General features: G+C 45.4%; 1 protein-coding gene across 5 annotated transcripts in view; it reads left to right on the plus strand.

Annotated features, from left to right (window-relative positions):
* LOC139554874 (semaphorin-3F-like) overlaps nucleotides 1-23,912 on the plus strand; it is a 107,445-nt gene that overhangs the window by 61,285 nt on the left and 22,248 nt on the right. For 3 of the 5 annotated variants that reach the window (XM_071368121.1, XM_071368103.1, XM_071368113.1), the window contains exons 3-10: nucleotides 5,872-6,032; nucleotides 6,134-6,196; nucleotides 10,040-10,159; nucleotides 12,015-12,101; nucleotides 15,622-15,715; nucleotides 16,976-17,095; nucleotides 20,593-20,732; nucleotides 21,983-22,097. In XM_071368121.1, coding sequence (XP_071224222.1) covers nucleotides 5,872-6,032; nucleotides 6,134-6,196; nucleotides 10,040-10,159; nucleotides 12,015-12,101; nucleotides 15,622-15,715; nucleotides 16,976-17,095; nucleotides 20,593-20,732; nucleotides 21,983-22,097 — 900 coding nt within the window. The remainder of the gene's footprint in view (nucleotides 1-5,871; nucleotides 6,033-6,133; nucleotides 6,197-10,039; nucleotides 10,160-12,014; nucleotides 12,102-15,621; nucleotides 15,716-16,975; nucleotides 17,096-20,592; nucleotides 20,733-21,982; nucleotides 22,098-23,912) is intronic. The other 2 variants (XM_071368138.1, XM_071368129.1) reach the window with 1 other exon arrangement.

The following is a 23,912-nucleotide window of genomic DNA, read 5'->3' on the forward strand; positions in this document are numbered from 1 at the left end:
TTGATAAATGATCCATGCCCGGATATGTGTCATTCATTCCATCTTCATTCATGGTGTTGTTAAATGACGCAAAGCTTTGACTTTTTATTTATAGGCCTCACTTATGTAGCTAGATAATGTGATGAACGTATGTCAGTTAAGCAATATCACACGAGAGGGAGTGTTGAATATCAGCACAGCTGTGATTCGGTCGTAGGTACAAGGCCGCAGGCCGAGTGCCGAAGATAATAATATTCAGTATAACAGCACAACCTCGAGTGTGATATTGCTTTTATACAACAGTTCTACAAGCGCCATTTATTAGTTAACAGTAGTACGCGACAACAGATTATGATTTGTTTATTTATTTAATAATGTATTTGGCTCTGCCAACACACATAGTTCCACAACTGGACTGGGACACATAGTTCCACAACTGGACTGGGACACATAGTACCACAACTGGACTGGGACACATAGTACCACAACTGGACTGGGACACATAGTACCACAACTGGACTGGGACACATAGTACCACAACTGGACTGGGACACATAGTACCACAACTGGACTGGGACACATAGTACCACAACTGGACTGGGACACATAGTACCACAACTGGACTGGGACACATAGTACCACAACTGGACTGGAACACATAGTTCCACAACTGGACTGGGACACATAGTTCCACAACTGGACTGGGGCACATAGTTCCACAACTGGACTGGGACACATAGTACCACAACTGGACTGGAACACATAGTTCCACAACTGGACTGGGACACATAGTTCCACAACTGGACTGGGGCACATAGTTCCACAACTGGACTGGGACACATAGTTCCACAACTGGACTGGGACACATAGTACCACAACTGGACTGGAACACATAGTTCCACAACTGGACTGGGGACACATAGTTCCACAACTGGACTGGGGACATAGTTCCACAACTGGACTGGGACACATAGTACCACAACTGGACTGGGACACATAGTTCCACAACTGGACTGGGGCACATAGTTCCACAACTGGACTGGGGACACATAGTTCCACAACTGGACTGGGACACATAGTTCCACAACTGGACTGGGGACACATAGTTCCACAACTGGACTGGGGACATAGTTCCACAACTGGACTGGGACACATAGTTCCACAACTGGACTGGGACACATAGTACCACAACTGGACTGGAACACATAGTTCCACAACTGGACTGGGGACATAGTTCCACAACTGGACTGGGGACACATAGTTCCACAACTGGACTGGGGACATAGTTCCACAACTGGACTGGGACACATAGTACCACAACTGGACTGGGACACATAGTTCCACAACTGGACTGGGACACATAGTTCCACAACTGGACTGGGACACATAGTTCCACAACTGGACTGGAACTGGACTGTTGTCAAGCACCACATAAACATTTTCCTACACACTAGCCTGCTACTTTGTGTAGGTCTACACGTTACCGTCCTCTCCTGACGACCATTCATAATTTAACTCAAATGTTATTTGAGGAAATATGTTCATCTTTGTGGTGCGACGTTTGTTACAATCTAAGATAGATAACGATCGTTAATGTAATTAACGGTTATTAGAACACCTGTAAAGCGGAGTGATACATGTATAGTTAAAAGTCCCAGTGCTGTTATACTCTACTCCAATCAAATTACTTGGTCGTATAAAAAATACTTGTGAACATCATTTTGAGTTCTTTTAACCCTTTTTATAGTAAGCAGTGGGAACGTTTTACTTTCGTTTCCTTTTAGTAACGCTCAAGATACTTTGGCGGTGCGTTATCTGCTGCGTTTTTATGACTTTTTCATTGAAACTGTTATTGAGCCATATCAATAGATTTCACAGTCGCAGCCCTGATTTCTGGTTGCTCTGTGGTATTGGCGGATGCACTGAGGAATATAGAGTGTACAATTCCTTCTATCATCATGTAAAGAGAAGATACACCTTCAACACCTACTTGAAGGCACCCGACTAGGTGAACAGCCATCGGAGGAAAGCCAAGTACCACCGGAACAAGTAAGTAGCTAGCTAGGATTTGTTTTTGTTTTCTGCTGGATTTTTTAAATTGTATTTTATGAATGGACGATACACGGACCAAAGTCATACTGTCCATAGGCTATTCGATCATTTTAGCTATAATGACCTCTTATGGCTAAAGCCGGGTTAATGTGAAAATAATCAATGATAAATAGGAACAAAACACTTAAATAGCTCTTGGTGAAACTAAATACAATTTCAAATAATAATCTGTTTCTTTGACATGTGGTACACAGGACAATATTCAACCCGATCAGCTTCTAGCTAACTCCAGCATCACTGATCAGCAACTCCATACACCTGACTCAGACGAAGGGCAAAGGGGCATTGACCAACATGGAGCTGTCACAGTAAGTAAGTAAGTTACTCGGTTGGTGGCAATCTACTGAAATTGACCATATTTTTTAAAGTACTTGGCTATACTAATAGCATTCATAGTCAGTCTTCACAACCACTTCTCCTGTCACAAACATTATACATGTCATGAACTAGTAATGTCCAGACTGCACATGTCAGGATACTACATATTCAATGTCAACTTTTTTTTAGGATCAGACAACACATGCCACTGCTTTTGTGATAAATGCCAGAGCCAAGCATCTTCTCTCACAGGTAAGATGCTTTTTCTGAGCAGAGCACAGCATTTGGTTTGTTACATTATGCAGAGCATTTTGTAGTGGTTCAGTGATGGTTGAGTTCATTCTCTTCATTGCTAGGTTGTCCACCTTACTATTGTTGATCCCTTATGTCCTTGTGTTAATGAATATGTCATAAACAAAATCTGTATATCATAAGTATCCATGAAGGTGTGTTCCAACCTCCATGATTGATGACATCCCCACCTCTCTCTCTCTTTCATTTTCAGAAAGGCGTGAATGACATTGTTGCTGGGGTACAGCAATATCAATCATCACTATTGGACAACCTCAGGAAGCAGATGGAGACAGTGCTAAAGAAGCATTCAGGAAGCACATCAGGTCAACTTGAAGAAGATGCAATGGATATATTTGACAATTTCATTGACCCTTTTGCTGGCATTGCAACATTTCGACAGGGCAGTGTTATTAAAAAGCAGTTTAGCTGTTTGTACGCAGAGGAAATTCCAATTGCTCGAACCATATGCAGGATGAAATGTGGAGGATCAAAATACTTTTTCATCAAAGACAAATTATTTCATTATGTACCATTAGTCAAAAGTCTAGAACAGTTCTTATCACACCCAAGGATTTTGTCTGGTTGAAAAGGGACCCCAGATGTGCAGGGAAAGTTGTTTTCATGACATTGTTGATGGTGCTCTTCTAAAATCACATCCCTTATTTTCAGAGAAACCAAATGCATTGCAGATTGTTCTGTACACGGATGAAATAGAGATCTGTAATCCACTAGGATCCTTTGCCTCAAAAAACAAGTTGTTAATGGTGTACTACACCCTAGGAAATATAAATCCAAAATACAGGTCTAAACTGGCTGCTATCAGGCTACTTGCCATGGCTAGATCAGCAGACCTCCGTCAATCTGGTGTAGATGTAATATTGAATAGAATCAAGGAAGACATGGATGCATTGTACAGTGTGGTTAAAATGTAAACTTTTAACGGAGAGAAAACTATATATGGTGCCTTGGTCTCTCTGTGGAGACACCCTGACACAACATGAACTAGCAGGGCTCAAATAGGGTGTGGGCTTTACCTACAGTAAGTGCAGACACTGTGAGTGTTCTTTTGAAGACATGCAGTCACTCTTCAATGAGGATGCATATACTTAAAGGACATTGGAGAAGCATGTCAGACAGTGTGATGAAATAGAAAAGGCACAGACGGACTTGCTTAGCAACAGCCTGAGAACAACATATGGGATCAATAGAAGGACCAAGTTAGTTGAATTCCCAGCCTTTGATATTATAGAACAACTCCACAAGACATTATGCATGTAATTCTGGAGGGCATTGGAAATCAAATGTGTTTTGAATCATCTTGTTGTGTCAGGACAGATTGATCTGGACTTCTGCTATTCTTGGTTTCCTTTATGTTAGAGATCGGCCATCCCCAATTTCTGTTAGTACATTAACGTTAAGTGATGGTAAACAATAACAGTCAACTGGGCAAATGCTTGTCCTGCTAAGGATATTGCCACTTGTTTTGGAGAGTTTGGAAGTCAATGCATACAGTATATGATACATTTGCCATCACAGATAAAGTCATTGGGTCCAATGGTTAGACATATGTGTATGCGTGTATGCGTAATATGCCAGAATTTGGACTGGTCAAAACATATTTCTTGTTGATTCTAGGCTTTATTGTTTGGAATATCAGCCATTTCAAACTATACGCTTTGCAGAGAAAGTGGGTAGTAGTCTGTTCCCATGTTTATGCCTCCTCTGTCTCGTCCTGCCCCCCAACACACACACTACATGTTCATGTTTGTAAATGTATGTAAATCGTAAAGTATTTTGTCTGTAATGTATTTTTCGTTATGTGTCGGACCCCAGTAAGACTAACTGTCACCCCGTTGGCGTCAGCTAATGGGGATCCTAATAAATCAAACCCCATACAGGCTTTGGGGTTTTATGATGGCTTATGCTGATATTGTGCAGATATTAGATATTATATATTCACGTTGAGACACTTCTTGTAAACCCAGGTTGCATTTCCTGTCTGCGTGTGCGTTCCCTTAGTTATCACGTTACAGCAAGAACAGATATTGTCAATTCCCTGTGTTAGTCTCGCATCACCCACAGTCTGACGGGCACCTCTTAATTTTACTGTTACACAGAATGAAAATATCTATGGAAATACTCTTCGTGCGTCACTTTTGGGATGTGTGTAATTACATTTATATACCATAACTCATAGCAATTCAAAAAGCAAAAACCATAATAACAGCCAGTGAGGGTTTATATGTCATACAGAGCAACTGAATGTAAACAGAAGAGTGGAGTAGCAGGCATCGCTCCACCACAGCTAATGTAAAAGTTAGTGGGCAGTGGGGGTGTCGGAGGATTACATTTGGAGCCTACTTTTATGAGTGGTTGAAGTTATTGTAAGCGGCACAAGATTTGTTTTTGTGTGTGTGCTTGGATATGGTTGGCATGACTTTGTGCAGGAAATAGGATTTCCCCCCAAAAGGACTGTTACTGTAAAGTTCCTGTGCCAGTTCTAGGATCTTGTTGCCTTGAACTGACTCTCAATAAAAGGCGAATCACTTTTGAATATACAGGTCAATGCCAAAATAAAGAAAACACCAACATAAAGCGTCTTAATGGCGTTGGGCCACCACAAGCCAGAACAACTTCAATGCACATTGGCATTGATTCTACAAGTGTCTGGAACTCTTCCACGAGAAATTGGTGTTGGTGTTTTATTGAGGGTGGTGGAAAACGCTGTCTCAGAATCTCCCATAAGTGTTCAATTGGGTTGAGATCTGGTGACTGAACCGGCCATGGCATATGGTTTACATCGTTTTCATGCTCATCAAACCACTCAGTGACCACTTGTTCCTTGTGGATGGGGGCATTGTCATCCTATGGGAGCAGGGGCATAGCCATGGTAGCTAAAATAATGTCCCCAAGATTTGCCTGCCCAGCATTTTTATTCACACCCTAAGCATAATTGCTTAATTAACTAAGGAAGGATACCTGTGTGGAAGCACCTGATTTCAATATATTTTGTATCCCTCATTTACTAAAGTGTTTCCATTATTTTGGCAGTAACCTGTATGTGAATTACATGTTTCTCAATGTGTGAATATACACTGCACTTTACGGCCACATTGTTCATGACTACAGTGATTAAACCTAATTATCTTCCTCTCCCTCTCGCATTAGAGCTGAGATCTACTGGCACTGCCCACCACTTCTCCTTCCTGCTCAACTCAACAGACTACCGTATCCTGCGTATGGACGAGGACCATGACCGCATGTACGTGGGAAGCAAGGACTACATCCTGTCTCTGGACCTGCACGACATCAACAAGGAGCCACTCATAGTAAGAGATGCCCCACTCCATTATTGATCCTAGCTAGACCTGCTGGGTTCTGCATGTCTAGCACTAAAAACGAACCTGCTTCTCTCTCTCCTCTCTCTCAGATTCACTGGCCTGTGGCTCCTCAGAGGAAAACTGAGTGTGTTTTGTCTGGAAAGGATATCAACGTGAGTACCATACTCTCTCAATCATCTTAACATGTGGGTTAGTTGTGCTCTTGGTGTAAGAAATGGTCTACTTTTGAAAGAACTGTATGGCTGGTTTTAGTGGCCGCCAAAGGGCTCCTGTCAGAGAGACTTGGATTCAGGACTTCACTTTGATCACTTTGAACTGTTTTATTTTGGCAGGTCAATCATCAGAGGACATTGAAGTTATAGAATGTAGTATGTATGGTTCTAGGAACAATGGAAATGTGACAGTTATTAACAAATCCACAATAAGTTACAATTACCCTGGCACAATTCATCAATACACATTCAATACACATTTCCCATATAATGCTACTCAAAAGGGTGCTATAAGTAGCAATACTGAAACGGTTTAAACTTAAATGAACAATATGCAAAATGCTGAAGCTAAGGCAAGCGATAGGCAAGCGATAGGGCAGTGCAGCATCGACAGTAAAGTTCAAGAACATAATCTATAAGGCAGAAACTACAGAACAAATCAAAGTACATAGTCAGACAAAGCATCAGATAATAACTCACTTTTGGTCAATGACGCATTCTGTTGGTTCTTCACCACACCAAGGGCTGTTGCTTGGTGTGGTGTTCGTCTTCGATGAGGTTTAACGGCGTGCATTACCGCCACCAACTAAACTGGGGTATAAATCCATTATACTTTGCGTGATAAAAAAAAAAGTATAATAATAAATAAATTCCCTGCCATCTCACCCTACACTGATTAAAAACCCACCACCCTATTCCTCTATTTAAACCAATCTGATCCTACCTCAGGGCAACGGCCTGGGAGGACGTGACACCACTACTCAACACACCCTGTAACTCTTCTGACATCAAAGCTCGTACACCCGAATACTTCTCTGCAGCTGCCACCGCAACCTCTATTTTCTGCGATGTACGTTCCATCCCTGCAGTACAATTGATTACCATTGCTATGAACGCTAAAAAGCCATAAAAGCCATACTACACAGTATATCACTCATTGGCCTATCCCTCTGTAATAGCACAGATCTACTACTCACACGAATCCTCTCAGGATCCCTCCCCGTTGACCCATCTTCCTCTACTTTCTTCACTGCCTCAGCACACGATACCCTCTGCACTTCTTAACCCTGGTAACCTCAACCTGCCTCTCTCTCACTAGACATTTCTGATCCCAGCCCCATGGGCACCCCTACAATTACAACATACCGCTTCTTTCCCCAATGCTACACTTTCCTTTGTCTCATGCTCTTCCGCACACTTCTCACACCTAGGATCCTCCCTCGTACACACTGCTGCCACTTGCGCATAAGTTTGACACCTTTAACAATGTAATGGATTAGGCACAAAAGCTGGTACGAGATAACGGAAATATCCTAACATCACTTTGTCTGGCAAAGACTCAACATCAAAAGTCAAAAGAACAGACAATGACTCTTCTGTTTCACTACTCACGCCATCCTGTCTGCGTTGCACCAAATGACGAGCATCACAAATTCCGGGAATCTTCTCCTTCAGTTAATCCACTTTCACATTTACTGCTACCCCAGTAATCACTCTTTTCAATAGCCGTCAGGTGACTTGCCAGGTGACTTGGCGGCCATTTTGGAGAGGCCCTTTGACACTTTGATAGTGAGTTGGCCATTAAACATGGAATAATCCGCAACAGTTTACATTATGCAGCCATATTCCATCATTCCCTTCCCTTCCCCCGTTGAATCATGATCTGTTAGGGTGAGGAGGACTGTAGCTGGAGGCTAGAGCTCCTGTTTTACCACATCTGTTTCAGAGGGTTAAATCCTGCACATACACTCACACACACCACAGCCCCCCGTGGACCTGAGAGCACCATTTAAATTCATATCAAGGTCTGATCCTCCTCTGATTTCTCTTTTGATTTGTTCACACATGTCAACACCCCCACACACAGCCCTAAGGGTGTATTTGGGCAGTGGCATGCAGGATGGGGTATGGATAATAACCATGCTCCCCTGCTAGTTTTCAGAGAGCAGGCTTCTGTTTATCCAACTGGAATGTTCATTTAGATGCGCTCGCTGACCCGCACAGCTCACCACCTCTGGCTATATAGTACAGGCCCCTGTGTGTGTGTGTGTGTGTGTGTGTGTGTGTGTGTGTGTGTGTGTGTGTGTGTGTGTGTGTGTGTGTGTGTGTGTGTGCGTGTGTGCGTGCGTGCGTGCGTGCGTGCGTGCGTGCGTGCGTGCGTGCGTGCGTGCGTGCGTGCGGGTTGGAATTCCAACACGGTAATAATAAGAGAGGAAATTGGCTGTAGACATCTTGGCAAACCCCCTCTTTATGTAATGACAGATTATGACATTTCAAAAGCAATTCAAAGGGGATGTCATTTCAGGCAAGAGGTCAAAGGCAATCATGCACACTGCACTCCCTGTGGGGGAGCACAACTTTGCAATGAATACACATACCTACACACACACACACACACACACACACACTGGCCCTGTATCACTGTGGTCAGCATGGAGACCTGGCCCTGGAGGCCTGGCCCTGTATCACTGTGATCTGCATGGAGACCTGGCCCTGTATCACTGATCAGCATGGGGACCTGGCCCTGGAGACCTGGCCCTGTATCACTGGGATCAACATGGGGACCTGGCCCTGGAGGCCTGGCCCTGTATCACTGTGATCAGCATGGAGACCTGGCCCTGGAGGCCTGGCCCTGTATCACTGTGATCAGCATGGAGACCTGGCCCTGTATCACTGTGGTCAGCATGGAGACCTGGCCCTGGAGGCCTGGCCCTGTATCACTGTGATCAGCATGGGGACCTGGCCCTGGAGGCCTGGCCCTGTATCACTGTGATCAGCATGGGGACCTGGCCCTGGAGGCCTGGCCCTGTATCACTGTGATCAGCATGGGGACCTGGCCCTGGAGGCCTGGCCCTGTATCACTGTGATCAGCATGGGGACCTGGCCCTGGAGGCCTGGCCCTGTATCACTGTGGTCAGCATGGAGACCTGGCCCTGGAGGCCTGGCCCTGTATCACTGTGGTCAGCATGGAGGCCTGGCCCTGTATCACTGTGGTCAGCATGGAGGCCTGGTCCTGTATCACTGTGGCCAGCATGGAGGCCTGGTCCTGTATCACTGTGGCCAGCATGGAGGCCTGGTCCTGTATCACTGTGGCCAGCATGGAGGCCTGGTCCTGTATCACTGTGGCCAGCATGGAGGCCTGGCTGGTGTTAAGGCAAGGGTACTGGCTGGGGTTAAGACAGGAGGGCTGGGTGTGGTTGAGGCATTGGGACTGGCTGAGGTTAAGGTATGGGGACTGGCTGGCGTTAAGACAGGGGCACTGGCTGGGGTTAAGTTTGGGGGACTGGGTGGGGTTAAGGCAGGGGGGACTGTCTTGGGTTAAGGCAGGGGGACTAGCTGGTGTTAAGACAGGGGAACGGGGTTTCCAGACAGCTGGAAGGAGACATCATGGGCCACTGCCTTGTCCTGTTCAACGTGCGTGTGTGTGTACCTTCAGATTTAAACAGTCTGCCTATCTTTCATTGTTTTTTAGGGAAACTGTATTCATCCAACTTGCCTTGTAGTCAAATACGTATTCCTGACGTGTGTAATAATATTTTTTAGGCGTATGATAATTAAATTGTCAACTAAGTGAAAGGAATGTTTTCCATAGGCACAAGTGGAATACATAAATGTAACGGAGGTAGTTTGAGGTGGTTAGCTGAAGGTTATTGATCATCAATTGGACCTTTTGTTTTCCTCAGAAGGCTGAAAGGAGTCCAGAGCAGAATGTGTTTATCTTTCTGAAAATGTAATGATTATCCTTGTATCCTACTGACAGCGTTTTTTCCTTGTCTCCATCAGGGGGAATGTGGGAACTTCATCCGTCTGATCGAGCCATGGAACCGAACCCACCTGTACGTGTGTGGAACAGGGGCATACAACCCCATCTGCACCTACGTGGACCGCGGGCGCAGGTCCCAGGTAACCAGAGACAAGATGTAGCCAACCATGGTCACACTCCTGTACTCCCCTCTTTCAGAGTCAGATCTGTCAATCAACCCGGGGTCAAAAAATCTCATTCCGCTCCTTGTCTGTCTGGTCTGTTCTCTCATTTTCTGCTCCCCTTTTCACATTGATTTGCTCTATCCATGGTCTGGTGAACCCAGAGAAACGCTCATATTGGTGCTTTTCCATTGAGACTTAGTGGGCCGCTAGTGTTTTATGTTAATGTAAACTCTATAGTGTAATTGTGTTTCCATCAGGAGTGTGACACTAAAGCCTCGTGGCGAGCAGAATCAACAATCTCTGCATCATTCAAGACTGTTGCTTTGTGAGTAGGTGTTAAAGTTCGCAGTTAGCCATTGTTATGTAAATGAAAGCTAAAAAGTACCCCGGGTCTTGCCTCCAAGTGAGAGCAGGTCCACCAGAGCCATTGCCCAGTGAGACACGGGTGCCGGCCCAAGTAGACGGAAACAGAAAAGTCTGAGCCTTTTGATGTAAAACACTGGGGTCAATCCTCATTGGAAATGCCCCAATAGATAATGAGCTCTTCACAGGTGGTTAACTCTCCTTTATTCTGTCAGTTTGTGTCACACTGTTATAGTGACTCCTATTGGAGAGACAGCTAACTGCCACCATAGGAAGCTAACCGTCAGCTAAAGTACTGCTGGGAAGAGAATGTTGACAGTGTGTCTAAAACAACCAGTACTATCTTCTCCTACTAGTGGCTGTCTCCTCTCCCCCCTCACCTGTTTATGTGTAGTGTTCTGACCTGTCTGGGAGGCTCTGAAAGGCCATCATTACCGATGGAGCCTCTCATCCATCATCAGCCTTGTAACTCACCCCCTCCATCCATTCCTCCCTCTGTTCCTCCCTCTCTCCCTCATAGACCAGCGGCCATCAGAGATGCAGCAGCTGCCGTCCCCAGTGCACACTTACTGTTACTATCCTGCCTGTTTAGTCTCAACGATTCATTTCAGGGCTTAGGTTTCAATGTACAGGCCAGTCATCCCCTTGACATTCATCCTCTCCCCCAGGCCCTGCTAGCTACATCGCTTGAACTGTAAAGGTTTTCATTGGTTAAAATTAGAGGTGTAAACAGAAACCATTTGTTTGGAAGTTCTCCCAGTTGTCATTCCAAAGGCCTCACGCATGCTGAGTCCTCAGACAGCTCCCAAGGTTCTCCAGATATTACCTCACTTCTTCACTGAGTTCACTTTACTTTGAGCTCCTTTTCTGCTTTTCACCCAAATGGGTCCTTTTTTGTCTCATTTGTCTTTTTTATGTTGCTGAATCTTGTGTCTATGTTTTCATTTGCATGGCATGGCATGTTTTCTGTATGTATTTGGCAACCTAGATAGCTGTGGATTCTGAAACTCATCCATATTTTTATTTATTCACGTCACTGAACTCTCTCTAGCGTGCTTCGCTTGACATAGTTATTTTTTGTTACTTTTGGGTTCTTTTCTCATTGATTCTCATGGGGTGGCAGGTAGTCTAGCTGTTAAGAGAGTTGGGTCAGTAGGTGAAAAATCTGTCTGTGCCCTTGAGTAAAGCACGTAACCCTAATTGCTCCTGTAAGTCGCTCTGGGTAAGAGTGTCTGCCAAATGATTGAAATGTATTTTTTTTTTAATGTCATGAGTCCACTCTCATTTCTTCTGTTGTGGTCATGGTTGTGTTTCGGTCATGGGTCTTTCTTTGAGCTTTTTCTGTTCTCCTTCTGGTCAACTCTTGGGTTGATTTTTCCACTGAGTTTCAGTTGGTTTTGGGTTGTCCCTTCGGGTGCAGTCGATAGTACCCTCGTGGTAATCGCGTGGCACGTGTCCTCTTTTTTAGGCCCTCTACCTGCAGGCACCCCAGTCCGGAGGGAGGACCAGCCGGGCGGCAGACTTCAGCACTACGGCAGGGCCTGTGGAGTCAAAGGTGGGCCTACGGCCGAGGGGTGGCTACTGTAGCAAGGGGCTGGGGTCTAGGACCTGGGCAGAGGGGAGTCTACTGTAGCAAGGGCCTGTGGTCTGGGCTGAGGGGAGGCTACTGTAGTAAGGGGCTGGGGTCTAAGACCTGGGCCGAGGAGACTACTGTAGCAACTGGCTGGGACTTAGGCCAAGAGGAGACTACTGTAGCAACGGCTGGGCTCTGGGACCTGGTTGAGGGGAGGTTACTGTATCACGGTACTGCAGTTTGGGAGCTGAGGAGGCTACTGTAGCAAGGGGCTGGGTTCTGGGACCTGGGGAGGCTACTGTAGCAAGGGGCTGGGGTCTGGGACCTGGGGAGGCTACTGTAGCAAGGAGCTATGGCCTGGGGCGAGGGAGGCTACTGTAGCAAGGGGCTGGGTTCTGGGCCGAGGGAGGCTTCTGTAGCAAGGGGCTGGGTTCTGGGACCTGGGGAGGCTTCTGTAGCAAGGGGCTGGGTTCTGGGACCTGGGGAGGCTTCTGTAACAAGGGGCTGGGTTCTGGGACCTGGGGAGGCTTCTGTAGCAAGGGTCTGGGGTCTGGGACCTGGGGAGGCTTCTGTAGCAAGGAGCTATGACCTGGGGCGAGGGAGGCTTCTGTAGCAAGGGGCTGGGTTCTGGGACCTGGGGAGGCTTCTGTAGCAAGGGGCTGGGTTCTGGGACCTGGGGGAGGCTACTGTAGCAAGGGGCTGGGTTCTGGGACCTGGGGAGGCTTCTGTAGCAAGGGGCTGGATTCTGGGACCTGGGGGAGGCTACTGTAGCAAGGGGCTGGGTTCTGGGACCTGGGGAGGCTTCTGTAGCAAGGGGCTGGATTCTGGGACCTGGGGGAGGCTACTGTAGCAAGGGGCTGGGTTCTGGGACCTGGGGAGGCTTCTGTAGCAAGGGGCTGGATTCTGGGACCTGGGGAGGCTTCTGTAGCAAGGGGCTGGGTTCTGGGACCTGGGGGAGGCTACTGTAGCAAGGACCTGGGGTCTGGGACCTGGGGAGGCTACTGTAGCAAGGAGCTGTGACCTGGGCCGAGGGAGGCTACTGTAGCAAAGGGCTGGGGTCTGGGACCTGGGGGAGGCTACTGTAGCAAGGGGCTGGGGTCTGGGGTCTGGGGAGGCTACTGTAGCAAGGAGCTGTGACCTGGGCCGAGGGAGGCTACTGTAGCAAAGGGCTGGGGTCTGGGACCTGGGGGAGGCTACTGTAGCAAGGGGCTGGGTTCTGGGACCTGGGGAGGCTTCTGTAGCAAAGGGCTGGAGTCTGGGACCTGGGGGAGGCTACTGTAGCAAGGACCTGGGGTCTGAGACCTGGGGAGGCTACTGTAGCAAGGAGCTGTGACCTGGGGCGAGGGAGGCTACTGTAGCAAGGGGCTGGGTTCTGGGACCTGGGGGAGGCTACTGTAGCAAGGGGCTGGACTCTGGGACCTGGGGAGGCTACTGTAGCAAGGAGCTGTCACCTGGGGCGAGGGAGGCTACTGTAGCAAGGGGCTGGGGTCTGAGACCTGGGTCAGGTGCCCATCTGGTGTCTGAGAGGCCCTGTCATCATGTACAATCTGTTGAAATCCAAAATGGACGCTGCTGATTATGGTGTGAAAGAAATGGGGTGTTAAAGATAGAGATTATGGTGATATGGTCACGGTTCAGTAGAAAGGTCATAAATTAGTAGAAAGGTCATAAATTAAGTTGGTCAATGTCACCAAGTCCTGTTCTTTACAGTCATTAACATCCATGGGTTGATTTTTGTGACCCCAAAGGCCTACTTTATAAGGGATTTGACTGTACTTGTTCTACAACTCATCTTGGCAACTAAAATATTGAGAAGTAAGCTGCAAATGAATATCAGCCAAATCATTCAAAGTCATAAAGAAAAATGTGGTGGAGGACAATGTCAAAATCCATTCTAATGAGTACCACAACAAGTCATAAAGAATACATTTTAACTTCAGATTCCCCTATAAAATATACTGTAAAAATTGTGCAATAAATAAATGTCTTACAAATGTAGAGATCCTGATTCACCCCTGTTGCTTAGAATACAAAATAATGCTTTGTAAATGTACTGCCTTCAGTGTTGGGAGCCATTCTGGGAGGGTGCCTACAACTAGTGGAGTCATAGACACCAGGGTATAAGAACACTGTCCAACTCTAACAGCCTAGCTTCACAATTAAACAGTCTGCCTATCTTTCATTGTTTTTCAGGGAAACTGTATTCATCCAACATGCCTTTTAGTTAGATATGTATTCCTGACATGTGTAATATTTTTTGGGGCCGTGTGATAATTGTAATTGTCAACTAAGTGGAAGGAATGTTTTCCATAGGCAAAATTAATTATGGTTTGTCTTAGAAAGGCAATCTGTTTAGTTTTTCATTTACCGTGACGGAATCACATCATGCATTTCTAATCACATATTCTAAAATAAAATAAGCCTTATTATTACCAATCCTCAGGGGTACAGTAAGCTACTTGACACAAAGCCAATGTTGACACAAAGCCAATGTCCTCCTGGCTCGTGGACTTCAGAGCCACCCTCCACATCTCTAACACTAGGAGCATGGTGGATTAGTTTTGGATCGCTCTCCTCATTTTTACTCAAGCACTCCATTTTGCCAATAACTGGCCTTATACGCTTCATACTCCCTTGCTTAAAGCTAATACAGGTGTGTGAGTGTGTGTTTTACATAGATGTCTGGTTCAGCACACTAACACAGCATTTGACAGACCTGTGCTTAGAAACAAGGACACATATTTGTGTACCAAGTGCCAACCTTTATTGGGATGACTCGTGTACTGGAGGCAGCTCTGCAGGGTAGTCACTAGCTGGCATAGCCACAAAGTCATACAATCTGATTTTAAACCTAACCTTAACCATAACCTTAACCACACTGCTGACATTATGCCTAAACCTAACCTTAAATTATGACCAAAAAGCAAATATAGGGCAAATGTTGACTTTGCAACCCACCCATCTAGTAAAAATCACTCAGCTCTGCCTCCAAGACAAGACTCATCCCAATAAACATCAACCTGCATTCCCTATATATCCTCCTTGTGTCTGTATTTCTCTGCAAAGGGTTACATTATGTAAAAACCAAATCACTTGTAATAGATAAATAAGGCCTGAATCAACTCTGTGTTCTCAATGGAAACAACAGAATAATTGATGTTGTTTACATATTTAATTGTTTCTGCACTGTCCTCACTTTATCCCTACCTATATGTACTTATCTATCTCAATTACCTCATATCCCTGTACATTGACTCGGTACTGGTACCCCGTGCATATAGCCAAGTTATCATCAACTCGGTACTGGTACCCTGTGTATATAGTATAAAGATATCATTACTTATTGTCTATTTATTCCATGTGTTATTATCTTTCAATTATTTTTCTATTATTCTCTCTGCATTGTTGGGAAGGGCCCGTAAGTAAGCAATTCACTATTAGTCTACACCTGTTGTTTTACCAAGCATGTGACAAATAACATTTGATTTGCTATCTATTACAGGAATATATCTTCCGTTTAGAGCCAGGCAAAGTGGATTCGGGGAAAGGCAAATGTCCTTACGACCCTAAACTCAACAGCGTCTCAGCTTTGATCAGTAAGTGCCTGTTCACCTCTTCTCTCTCAGGTCACTTGTTCCAATATTGGAAGAATTGAGTGTCTCTGTTATTGGGGAAAAAAGTGCTGTTTCCCCGTCAAGCTATATTCCTCTTCCCCCCAAAGAGTCTTTGTGGTCAGTCCAACCCCTGTGGAAGCTATTACCTAATACAATATCTATCAATGCACGACTGGCAAGTCACACTAGATCTTGCTCATTCAAATACTTCTGCCTCTTTTAAAACCGTTTTCTCTTCAATTGTAGTTACCCTGTGATGACGTAAAAAAATCCATTGTTATACTATTCTCATAATCATCAAAGTATACTGGAAAGTGAATTGCTGTATTGAGAAGTATTCATCTATGTACTGCACAGTATATTTACTGTAATTCGGGGATAAAGGGAGTAGCATGTGTTGGTATGTAAGTTCTCATATCAATAGGTGGTCTGGTGTTGACACCAGCTTGCAGACAGTTGGTCAGACTTAGCAGTTGACCTCTTCCTCTCTGGCATGGCTCCACTGACCTCCCAGCCACCCAGGGTGTGTGACACTTCCCATGACCCCGCTCTGTGACTTCCCATGTCATCCCACACCTAGAGCTGACCGGGGCGGAACTAACTAGCATCCACTTACTGTAGCGACTCAGCTGCTACATAACTGACCTACAACACAGCCAGTCATACCACACAACACAGATGCAAAACAAAGAATTCTCCTCTTATACGGGGGCTTTCTATGTATCTCTCTTGACCCCAGTTTTTCTGCCATGTTTGGTCACCTTGCCAACCCACCCCAGTGTGAAGGCTTCGATCTGATGGGATTATATAAGGAAAATACTGTCTTGTCTTTAGGGAGATCTGTCAACACTCTAAACAGGTCCCATACTGGGGCAGCACCTGCTCACTCACACACTCAGCCACAAGCAACTGGTGGCGGGCATTTCCCAGGCCTCCACCCCACACTGCTTACAATGACCAGACCAGGGCCAATGACTACATCCCCACATCCTGCCCCAGGTCCCCAGTGTCTGCCCTGGGATCGCCCTCCCCGCTGTCCTGCCTGACCCTGGCCACCAGCTGGCACTACTGTTGGTTATGTGGAGGGGAGGGTTACCATGTGTTATTGTCCTACAGAAAACAGGGCCATATTGCCATAACAAAGGACGGTAGTCACGAATCACCCCTAGTTTACCACCTGTCAACCGATAGGTTATTGACTTTCTATAACATTCCATGGATCTCTTTCTCTCTGATTGACAGATGGGGAGCTCTACGCTGGGGTCTACATTGACTTCATGGGGACAGATGCGTCCATCTTCCGTACTCTAGGGAAACAGACTGCCATGAGGACGGATCAATACAACTCCAAATGGTTAAATGGTAACGTCTCACGTCTCATCCTGACAAACATCATCTCTCTATGGCATTTGTCTTTATATTTCCATCATGTATCAATTGATTCCTCAGTCTCTACATTCCTGTTCTGTCTCATAGCACCTCTGTATGTCATACTGTTTATATGGTCTAAGCCTCTAGCTGTTTCAGGCATTAAAAAGTCAACCATGCCTATCACATCAATACAGTAGGAAATGTTTTGTCACGTTTGTGCTGTAGCCAAGTCTTCTATGGTTCGTTGTCATGCCATACATGTCTGGTAGCATTTCATGTCTGGGATGTATGGCATGACAATTATATTTGAGTTGGCAAGAGCATATTGGCTGTCCAACCTCAAATACCTTGTACCCCTGCACATTGATCTGCTATATAGCTCCTTTCTTGTGTATAATTTTTATAATATATTTTTTTTATCGTTGGGAAGGGCTCGTAATCAAGCATTTCACGTTAATGTCACACCCTTCGGCGCATGTGACAAATCCAATTTGATTAGATGTTTTATTTTGACGAGAGTGTACACATAAGTGCTGCTGGGTGGGTGTGTTTGGGAATTCGGTGTGTTTTGGAGATCAGTGTGTTTGGGAGATCAGTGTGTTTGGGAAGTCAGTGTGTTTTGGGAGATCAGTGTGTTTGGGAAGTAAGTGTGTTTTGGGAGATCAGTGTGTTTGGGAAGTAAGTATGTTTTGGGAGATCAGTGTGTTTGGGAAGTCAGTGTGTTTTGGGAGATCAGTGTGTTTGGGAAGTAAGTGTGTTTTGGGAGATCAGTGTGTTTGGGAAGTAAGTGTGTTTTGGGAGATCAGTGTGTTTTGGGAGATCAGTGTGTTTGGGAGGTCAGTGTGTTTGGGAGATCAGTGTGTTTGGGAGATCAGTGTGTTTTGGGAGATCAGTGTGTTTGGGAAGTAAGTGTGTTTTGGGAGATCAGTGTGTTTGGGAGGTCAGTGTGTTTTGGAGATCAGTGTGTTTGGGAGGTCAGTGTGTTTGGGAGATCAGTGTGTTTGGGGAGTCAGTGTGTTTTGGGAGATCAGTGTGTTTGGGAGATCAGTGTGTTTGGGAAGTCAGTGTGTTTGGGAGATCAGTGTGTTTGGGAGATCAGTGTGTTTGGGAAGTCAGTGTGTTTGGGAGATCAGTGTGTTTGGGAGATCAGTGTGTTTGGGAAGTCAGTGTGTTTGGGAGATCAGTGTGTTTGGGAGATCAGTGTGTTTGGGGAGTCAGTGTGTTTTGGAGGTCAGTGTGTTTGGGAGATCAGTGTGTTTGGGAGATCAGTATGTTTGGGAAGTCAGTGTGTTTGGGAAGTCAGTGTGTTTGGGAGATCAGTGTGTTTGGGAGATCAGTGTGTTTGGGAAGTAAGTGTGTTTTGGGAGATCAGTGTGTTTGGGAGATCAGTGTGTTTGGGAGATCAGTGTGTTTGGGAAGTCAGTGTGTTTTGGAGGTCAGTGTGTTTGGGAGGAAAGTGTCACCATTGATTAGTAGGGCTGAGTCCACGGCAGGAGGTACTCCCCATCCCCACCTGAGTCCTGTTCATCAGTCCCAGGGCCACACTAGGACATCCTGATCCATCCTGCTTTCCCCATATGGGTTCATATATCCCACCCCCAACATGGTCTACCCCCCATATGAGTCTATGTACCTCCCCCCCACCCCAGAACCCACATGGTCAACCTCCCATATAAGTCTACCGTCCCGTAGCACTCACCTCCGTTATCATGAAGTGCTTTGAGAGGCTGGTCAAAGGCCACATTACCTCCTCCCTCCCCGACACACTTGGCACTCTACAATTCACCTACCGCCCTGATTGATCCACAGACAAAACAATCGCCATTGCACTGCACACTCTCCTCACCCACCTGGACAAAAGGAATGCATATGTGAAGATGCTATTCATAGACTTCAGCTCAGCCTTCAATACCATAGTGCCCTCTAAGCTCACCACAAAGCTCACGGCCCTGGAACTGAATTCCTCCCTATGCAATTTGGCCCTGGACTTCCTGATGGGCCGCCACCAGGTGGTGAAGGTAAGCAACGTTACCTCCTCGACACTGATTATCTACACAGGGGCCCCACAAGGGTGCGTCCTCGGTCCCCTCCTGTACTCCCTATAAACCCACGACTGCATGGCCTCACACAGTTCCAACTCCATCATCAAGTTTTCTGATGACAGTAGTTGGCCTGATTACTAACAATGACCAGACGGCCTACAGGCAGGACGTAGGCACTCTGACGGCATGGTGCCAGGAGCCGATTGTGGACTTCAGGCGGAACCAGGCTGGGTACGCCCCCATCCTCATCAATGGGGAGACGGTCAGAAACTTCACGTTCCTCAATGTGCACATCTCTGAGAAGCTGGAATGGTCAACCCACACGGAGAACGTTGTGAAGAAGGCACAACAGCGACTCTTCAAACTCAGGATGCTGAAGAAATTCTTCCTGTCCTTGAGGGCCCTCACAGTGTTCTACAGGAGCACCATTGAGAGCATACTGTCGGGCTGCATCACAGCCTGGTATGGCAACTGCACCGCCGCGGACTGCAAGGTGCTACAGAGGGTGGTACACTCTGCCTAACGCACCATTGGGTACACTGCCTGCCCTACAGGACACCTACAACACCAGGTGTCGTAGGAAGGCCAAGAAGATAATCAGGGACCTCAGCCACCCGAGCAATGTCCTGTTCTCCCCGCTTCTCAGACGCGGACCGTACAGGAGCATCAGGGCAATAACTTGAAGACTGGCCAATAGCTTCTACCCCCAGACCATCAGGCTGCTGAATAGCCAATAGGCAGCTCCCTGCTCCCCCCTCCTGCACCCAGACTTCCTACCCTGCCCCACCCCCCCAATGGACATTTATCACTGTTACAATATAAATATGTATATATTATTCTTTTTTATTACTGATTTTTCATTCACTTCTCACTCCCCCCTGCTGCTCCCCTTATGGGCATTCTTACCTTGCCTCCACCACCCAATGGTCATTTATCATTGCTACAATTGTAAATGTGTATATATTATTATTATCTTTATTTTTTCTCATTCACTTCTCTTTTCTTATTTTTATTTTATTTTGACCTGCGCTGTTGGAGCCCGCAGCATAAGATTTTCACTGTACCCAGCAGTTCCAGCTGCATCTCTGCATGCCTGTGACTAATGAACTCATCTCTAACCTATTCTATGTACTCCCCCATCCCACCCCCCACATAGTCTGCCCCCATATGGGTTGTGTCTGTTGCAGCAGGGAGGACAGGATCAGTTTGATTTGTCCAGCAGTGCCCTAATCAGTGAGCTATCATGAGAAGAGAGGTTGATACCACATTGTGCTCATTCAGTGAGATTAATAAAACTGATTTGGAATGTAGTGACATGTGCTCAGCTTGATGCCTCAACTGACTCTCACTAGCATCTGTCTCGTCTTCAACTCTCTCTTTCTTTCTCTCTCTCTATCTCTCACTCTTGCTCTCTTTTTCTTTCTCGATCTTTCTCTCTATTTTCAGATCCCATATTCATCAAGGCACACCTCATCCCAGACAGTGCTGAGAAGAATGACGACAAGCTGTACTTCTTCTTCCGGGAGAAGGCTTCAGAGATGGGCCAGAGTCCCATGGCCCAGTCCAGGATAGGCAGGATCTGTCTGGTAAGTGGCCACACAACCATATTATCTGCAAATGTTTTCTTACTGCAATTGTGAGGGTTTGTCTCATATTGTGACCTCTGAGCCTGCAAACCCAGTACCCTGCCACTCCTGATACTGAGACATCCCCAGAGTAGAGGGGTCTCCTTGGAAAATCCCCTTAAACCATCTCTGCCCCCCACTTCCTCAACAGCCAATGAGGAGTCTAAGAAAACCAAACTAAAGGGAATGCTTGTTGTCCCCTGTGATATTCTGTTGGAGTGGGAGAGTTTGCCTTTGGCCTCCAGTATATACACATAAACACACATACACATAACACTCTCAGGGTAATGTTGATCTAATGATGTACGTATCCAGTGGCTGCAGTGACTCAGAACGTTGTTTACCCTTAGAGGGGGTCAGAGGGTAACCCTGTGCTGTGTGCAAACCTTCCCCCTCTTGCTGCACGTCTCCTATGGGACCTTTGGGACGTTGGTCCTGTCTGTCTCTGGATCCTAAGCCACTGTCCTCAAATCTAATCAATGTATTTATAAAGCCCTTTTTACATCAGCAGATGTCACAAAGTGCTTATACAGAAACCCAGCCTAAAACCCCAAACAGCAAGCAATGCAGATGTAGAAGCACGGTGGCAAGGAAAACCTCCCTAGAAAGGCAGGAACCTAAGAAGAAACCTAGAGAGGAACCAGGTTGTGAGGGGTGGCCAGTCCTCTTCTGGCTGTGCCGGATGGAGATTTTTAAGAGTACATGGCCATTAAGGACAGATTCTCTGATGACGCCCACTGGAAATAACACTACTGTCGTAGATACAGTATACATACAATACATGGTAGAACGAGTTCACATGTTGATACAATTTAAGAGTACATCAAATGTTTGTGTAGGAGCTACAAAACAAAGGAATATTATAACCTTTGCATGATGTTCAGTAGCATATTACTCCAATATAAATTGTTGCATGAATAGCATTCTATGATTTTTCACTTGAACATTTCGTAATGAACACGTTTCGTAATGTTTTGCAAGGATTACTGGGCTGTGAATAATTTTCACTGGGCATCACCTCCCTCCCCACCTCTCTGTAGGGGCAGGCGTCTGTCCACAACAGATGGGGTGGACAGACTGACCCACAGATCTGATGTTTTCACTCTCAACTTCTCTGTAAGCTAGTGTTGGCTGCTAGTTGTCTGTATCAAACAGCTGTTGGTTTGAATCTGTGGACCGGTCCACTTGTTGTGTTTGTCTCCCCCCTGCAGAATGATGACGGTGGACACTGCTGCTTGGTCAACAAGTGGAGCACTTTCCTGAAGGCCAGACTCATCTGCTCTGTGCCTGGGGTGGACGGCATAGAGACCCACTTCGATGAGCTCCGTAAGTAGGCATCATTTCCCAACAGTGGTATAGCCTAGTAGTTATGTTCTTAACGTAACTTCACCATTTTCCTCAAGCGTTGTCCTACTCCTCTGTTCCCTCAACATAGTTTGCTCCACTCCACCTAAAAGCGACAGTGTGTAAAAGGACCAACCATCAGTTCAGATATCTGTAATCTTTCTGTTGTATCTTTGTAACATCTGAGTTCTTTTGAACTGTTCCAAACTGCACTAATGCATATTACGCACTGCAGAAAAACATTTAAAAAACAACACTGTCAACAGTTTAATTAAATATGTTTGGTTGTGAAAACATGTTACTATCAATGTTCCTGAATAGATTTCACTTGGTTTCGCAAACTAAGCACTGGGTAGCTGCAGGAACAGGATTGGAGAGCCCGTGGCATGCAGAGTTTGGGCGGAATAGAGTTAGAGGCTTTCTACTGCTACTATATTTATTTATCAGATGCTAATATTAAGCACATTGCTCCACTGTAAAACCAGAGTAGCCTACCTGGCATAATTGAAAAAGGAACCACAGGAAAGCGCCGAATACAACAGGTGTAGACCTTACCGTGAAATGCTTACTTACAAGCCCTTAACCAACAATGCAGTTCAAGAAATAGAGTTAAGAAAAAAATTATAAAAATAGGTCCTGGATGGCAGGAAGCTTGGACCCAGTGATGCACTAGTAGAGTGCATATGGATGACATCTTTTTACCCCGACCCTGTTCCTACCTATCTGATGATGGCCATTTTAAATAAAAACTCATTTCAAATATTAGTAAAGGCGAGATTCAATTGAAAATAGTCTGATGGATGAGAATGTTATCACTTAATGAGAGAACAGCCTGAGGCAAGAAACAGAGCGCGTGTATTTTATTAGACTTTTTCAAATCATCAATATAGTTGCATTATGCCGCCCATGTGTTTGGATTTCTAAGACATTCTAAGGTTTGTATTATTCACAACTAAAGTTGTCAAATTACTCTAAATCTAGCGTATAGGATCTGTTTCAAATTATCACTTTTACACTCAACATAGCCACTTCACATGCGCACTCGCTCAGGAATGGGAAAAATATCCTTTCTATTTTATTCAAATAAGTTAAATTACAATGAACAAAAATATAAATGCAACATACAACAATTTCAAAGATTTTACTTAGTTACAGTTCATATAAGGAAATCAGTCAATTTAAATAATGAATTAAAAAATATATGTATATATACAGTTGAAGTCGGAAGTTTACATACACCTTAGCCAAATACATATAAACTCAGGTTTTCACAATTCCTGACAATTAATCCTCGTAAAAATTCCCTGTCTTAGGTCAGTTAGGATCACCAGTTTATTTTATGAATGTGAAATGTCAGAATAATAGTAGAGAGAATGATTTATTTCAGCTTTTATTTCTTTCATCACATTCCCAGTGGGTCAGAAGTTTACATACACTCAATGAGTATTTGATAGCATTGCCTTTAAATTGTTTAACTTGGGTCAAACGTTTTGGGTAGTCTTCCACAAGCTTCCCACAATAAGTTGGGTGAATTTTGACACATTCCTCCTGACAGAGCCGGTGTAACCGAGTCAGGTTTTTAGGCCTCCTTGCTCGCACACGCTTTTTCAGTTCTGCCCACAAATTTTCTATAGGATTGAAGTCAGGGCTTTGTGATGGCCACTCCAATACCTTGACTTTGTTGTCCTTATGCCATTTTGCCACAACTTTGTAAGTATACTCCATTTGGAAGACCCATTTGCGACCAAGCTTTAACTTCGTGACTGATGTCTTGAGATGTTCCTTCAATATATCCAC

The sequence above is a fragment of the Salvelinus alpinus genome, chromosome 2 (assembly GCF_045679555.1).
Source record: "Salvelinus alpinus chromosome 2, SLU_Salpinus.1, whole genome shotgun sequence".
Lineage (NCBI taxonomy): Eukaryota > Metazoa > Chordata > Actinopteri > Salmoniformes > Salmonidae > Salvelinus > Salvelinus alpinus.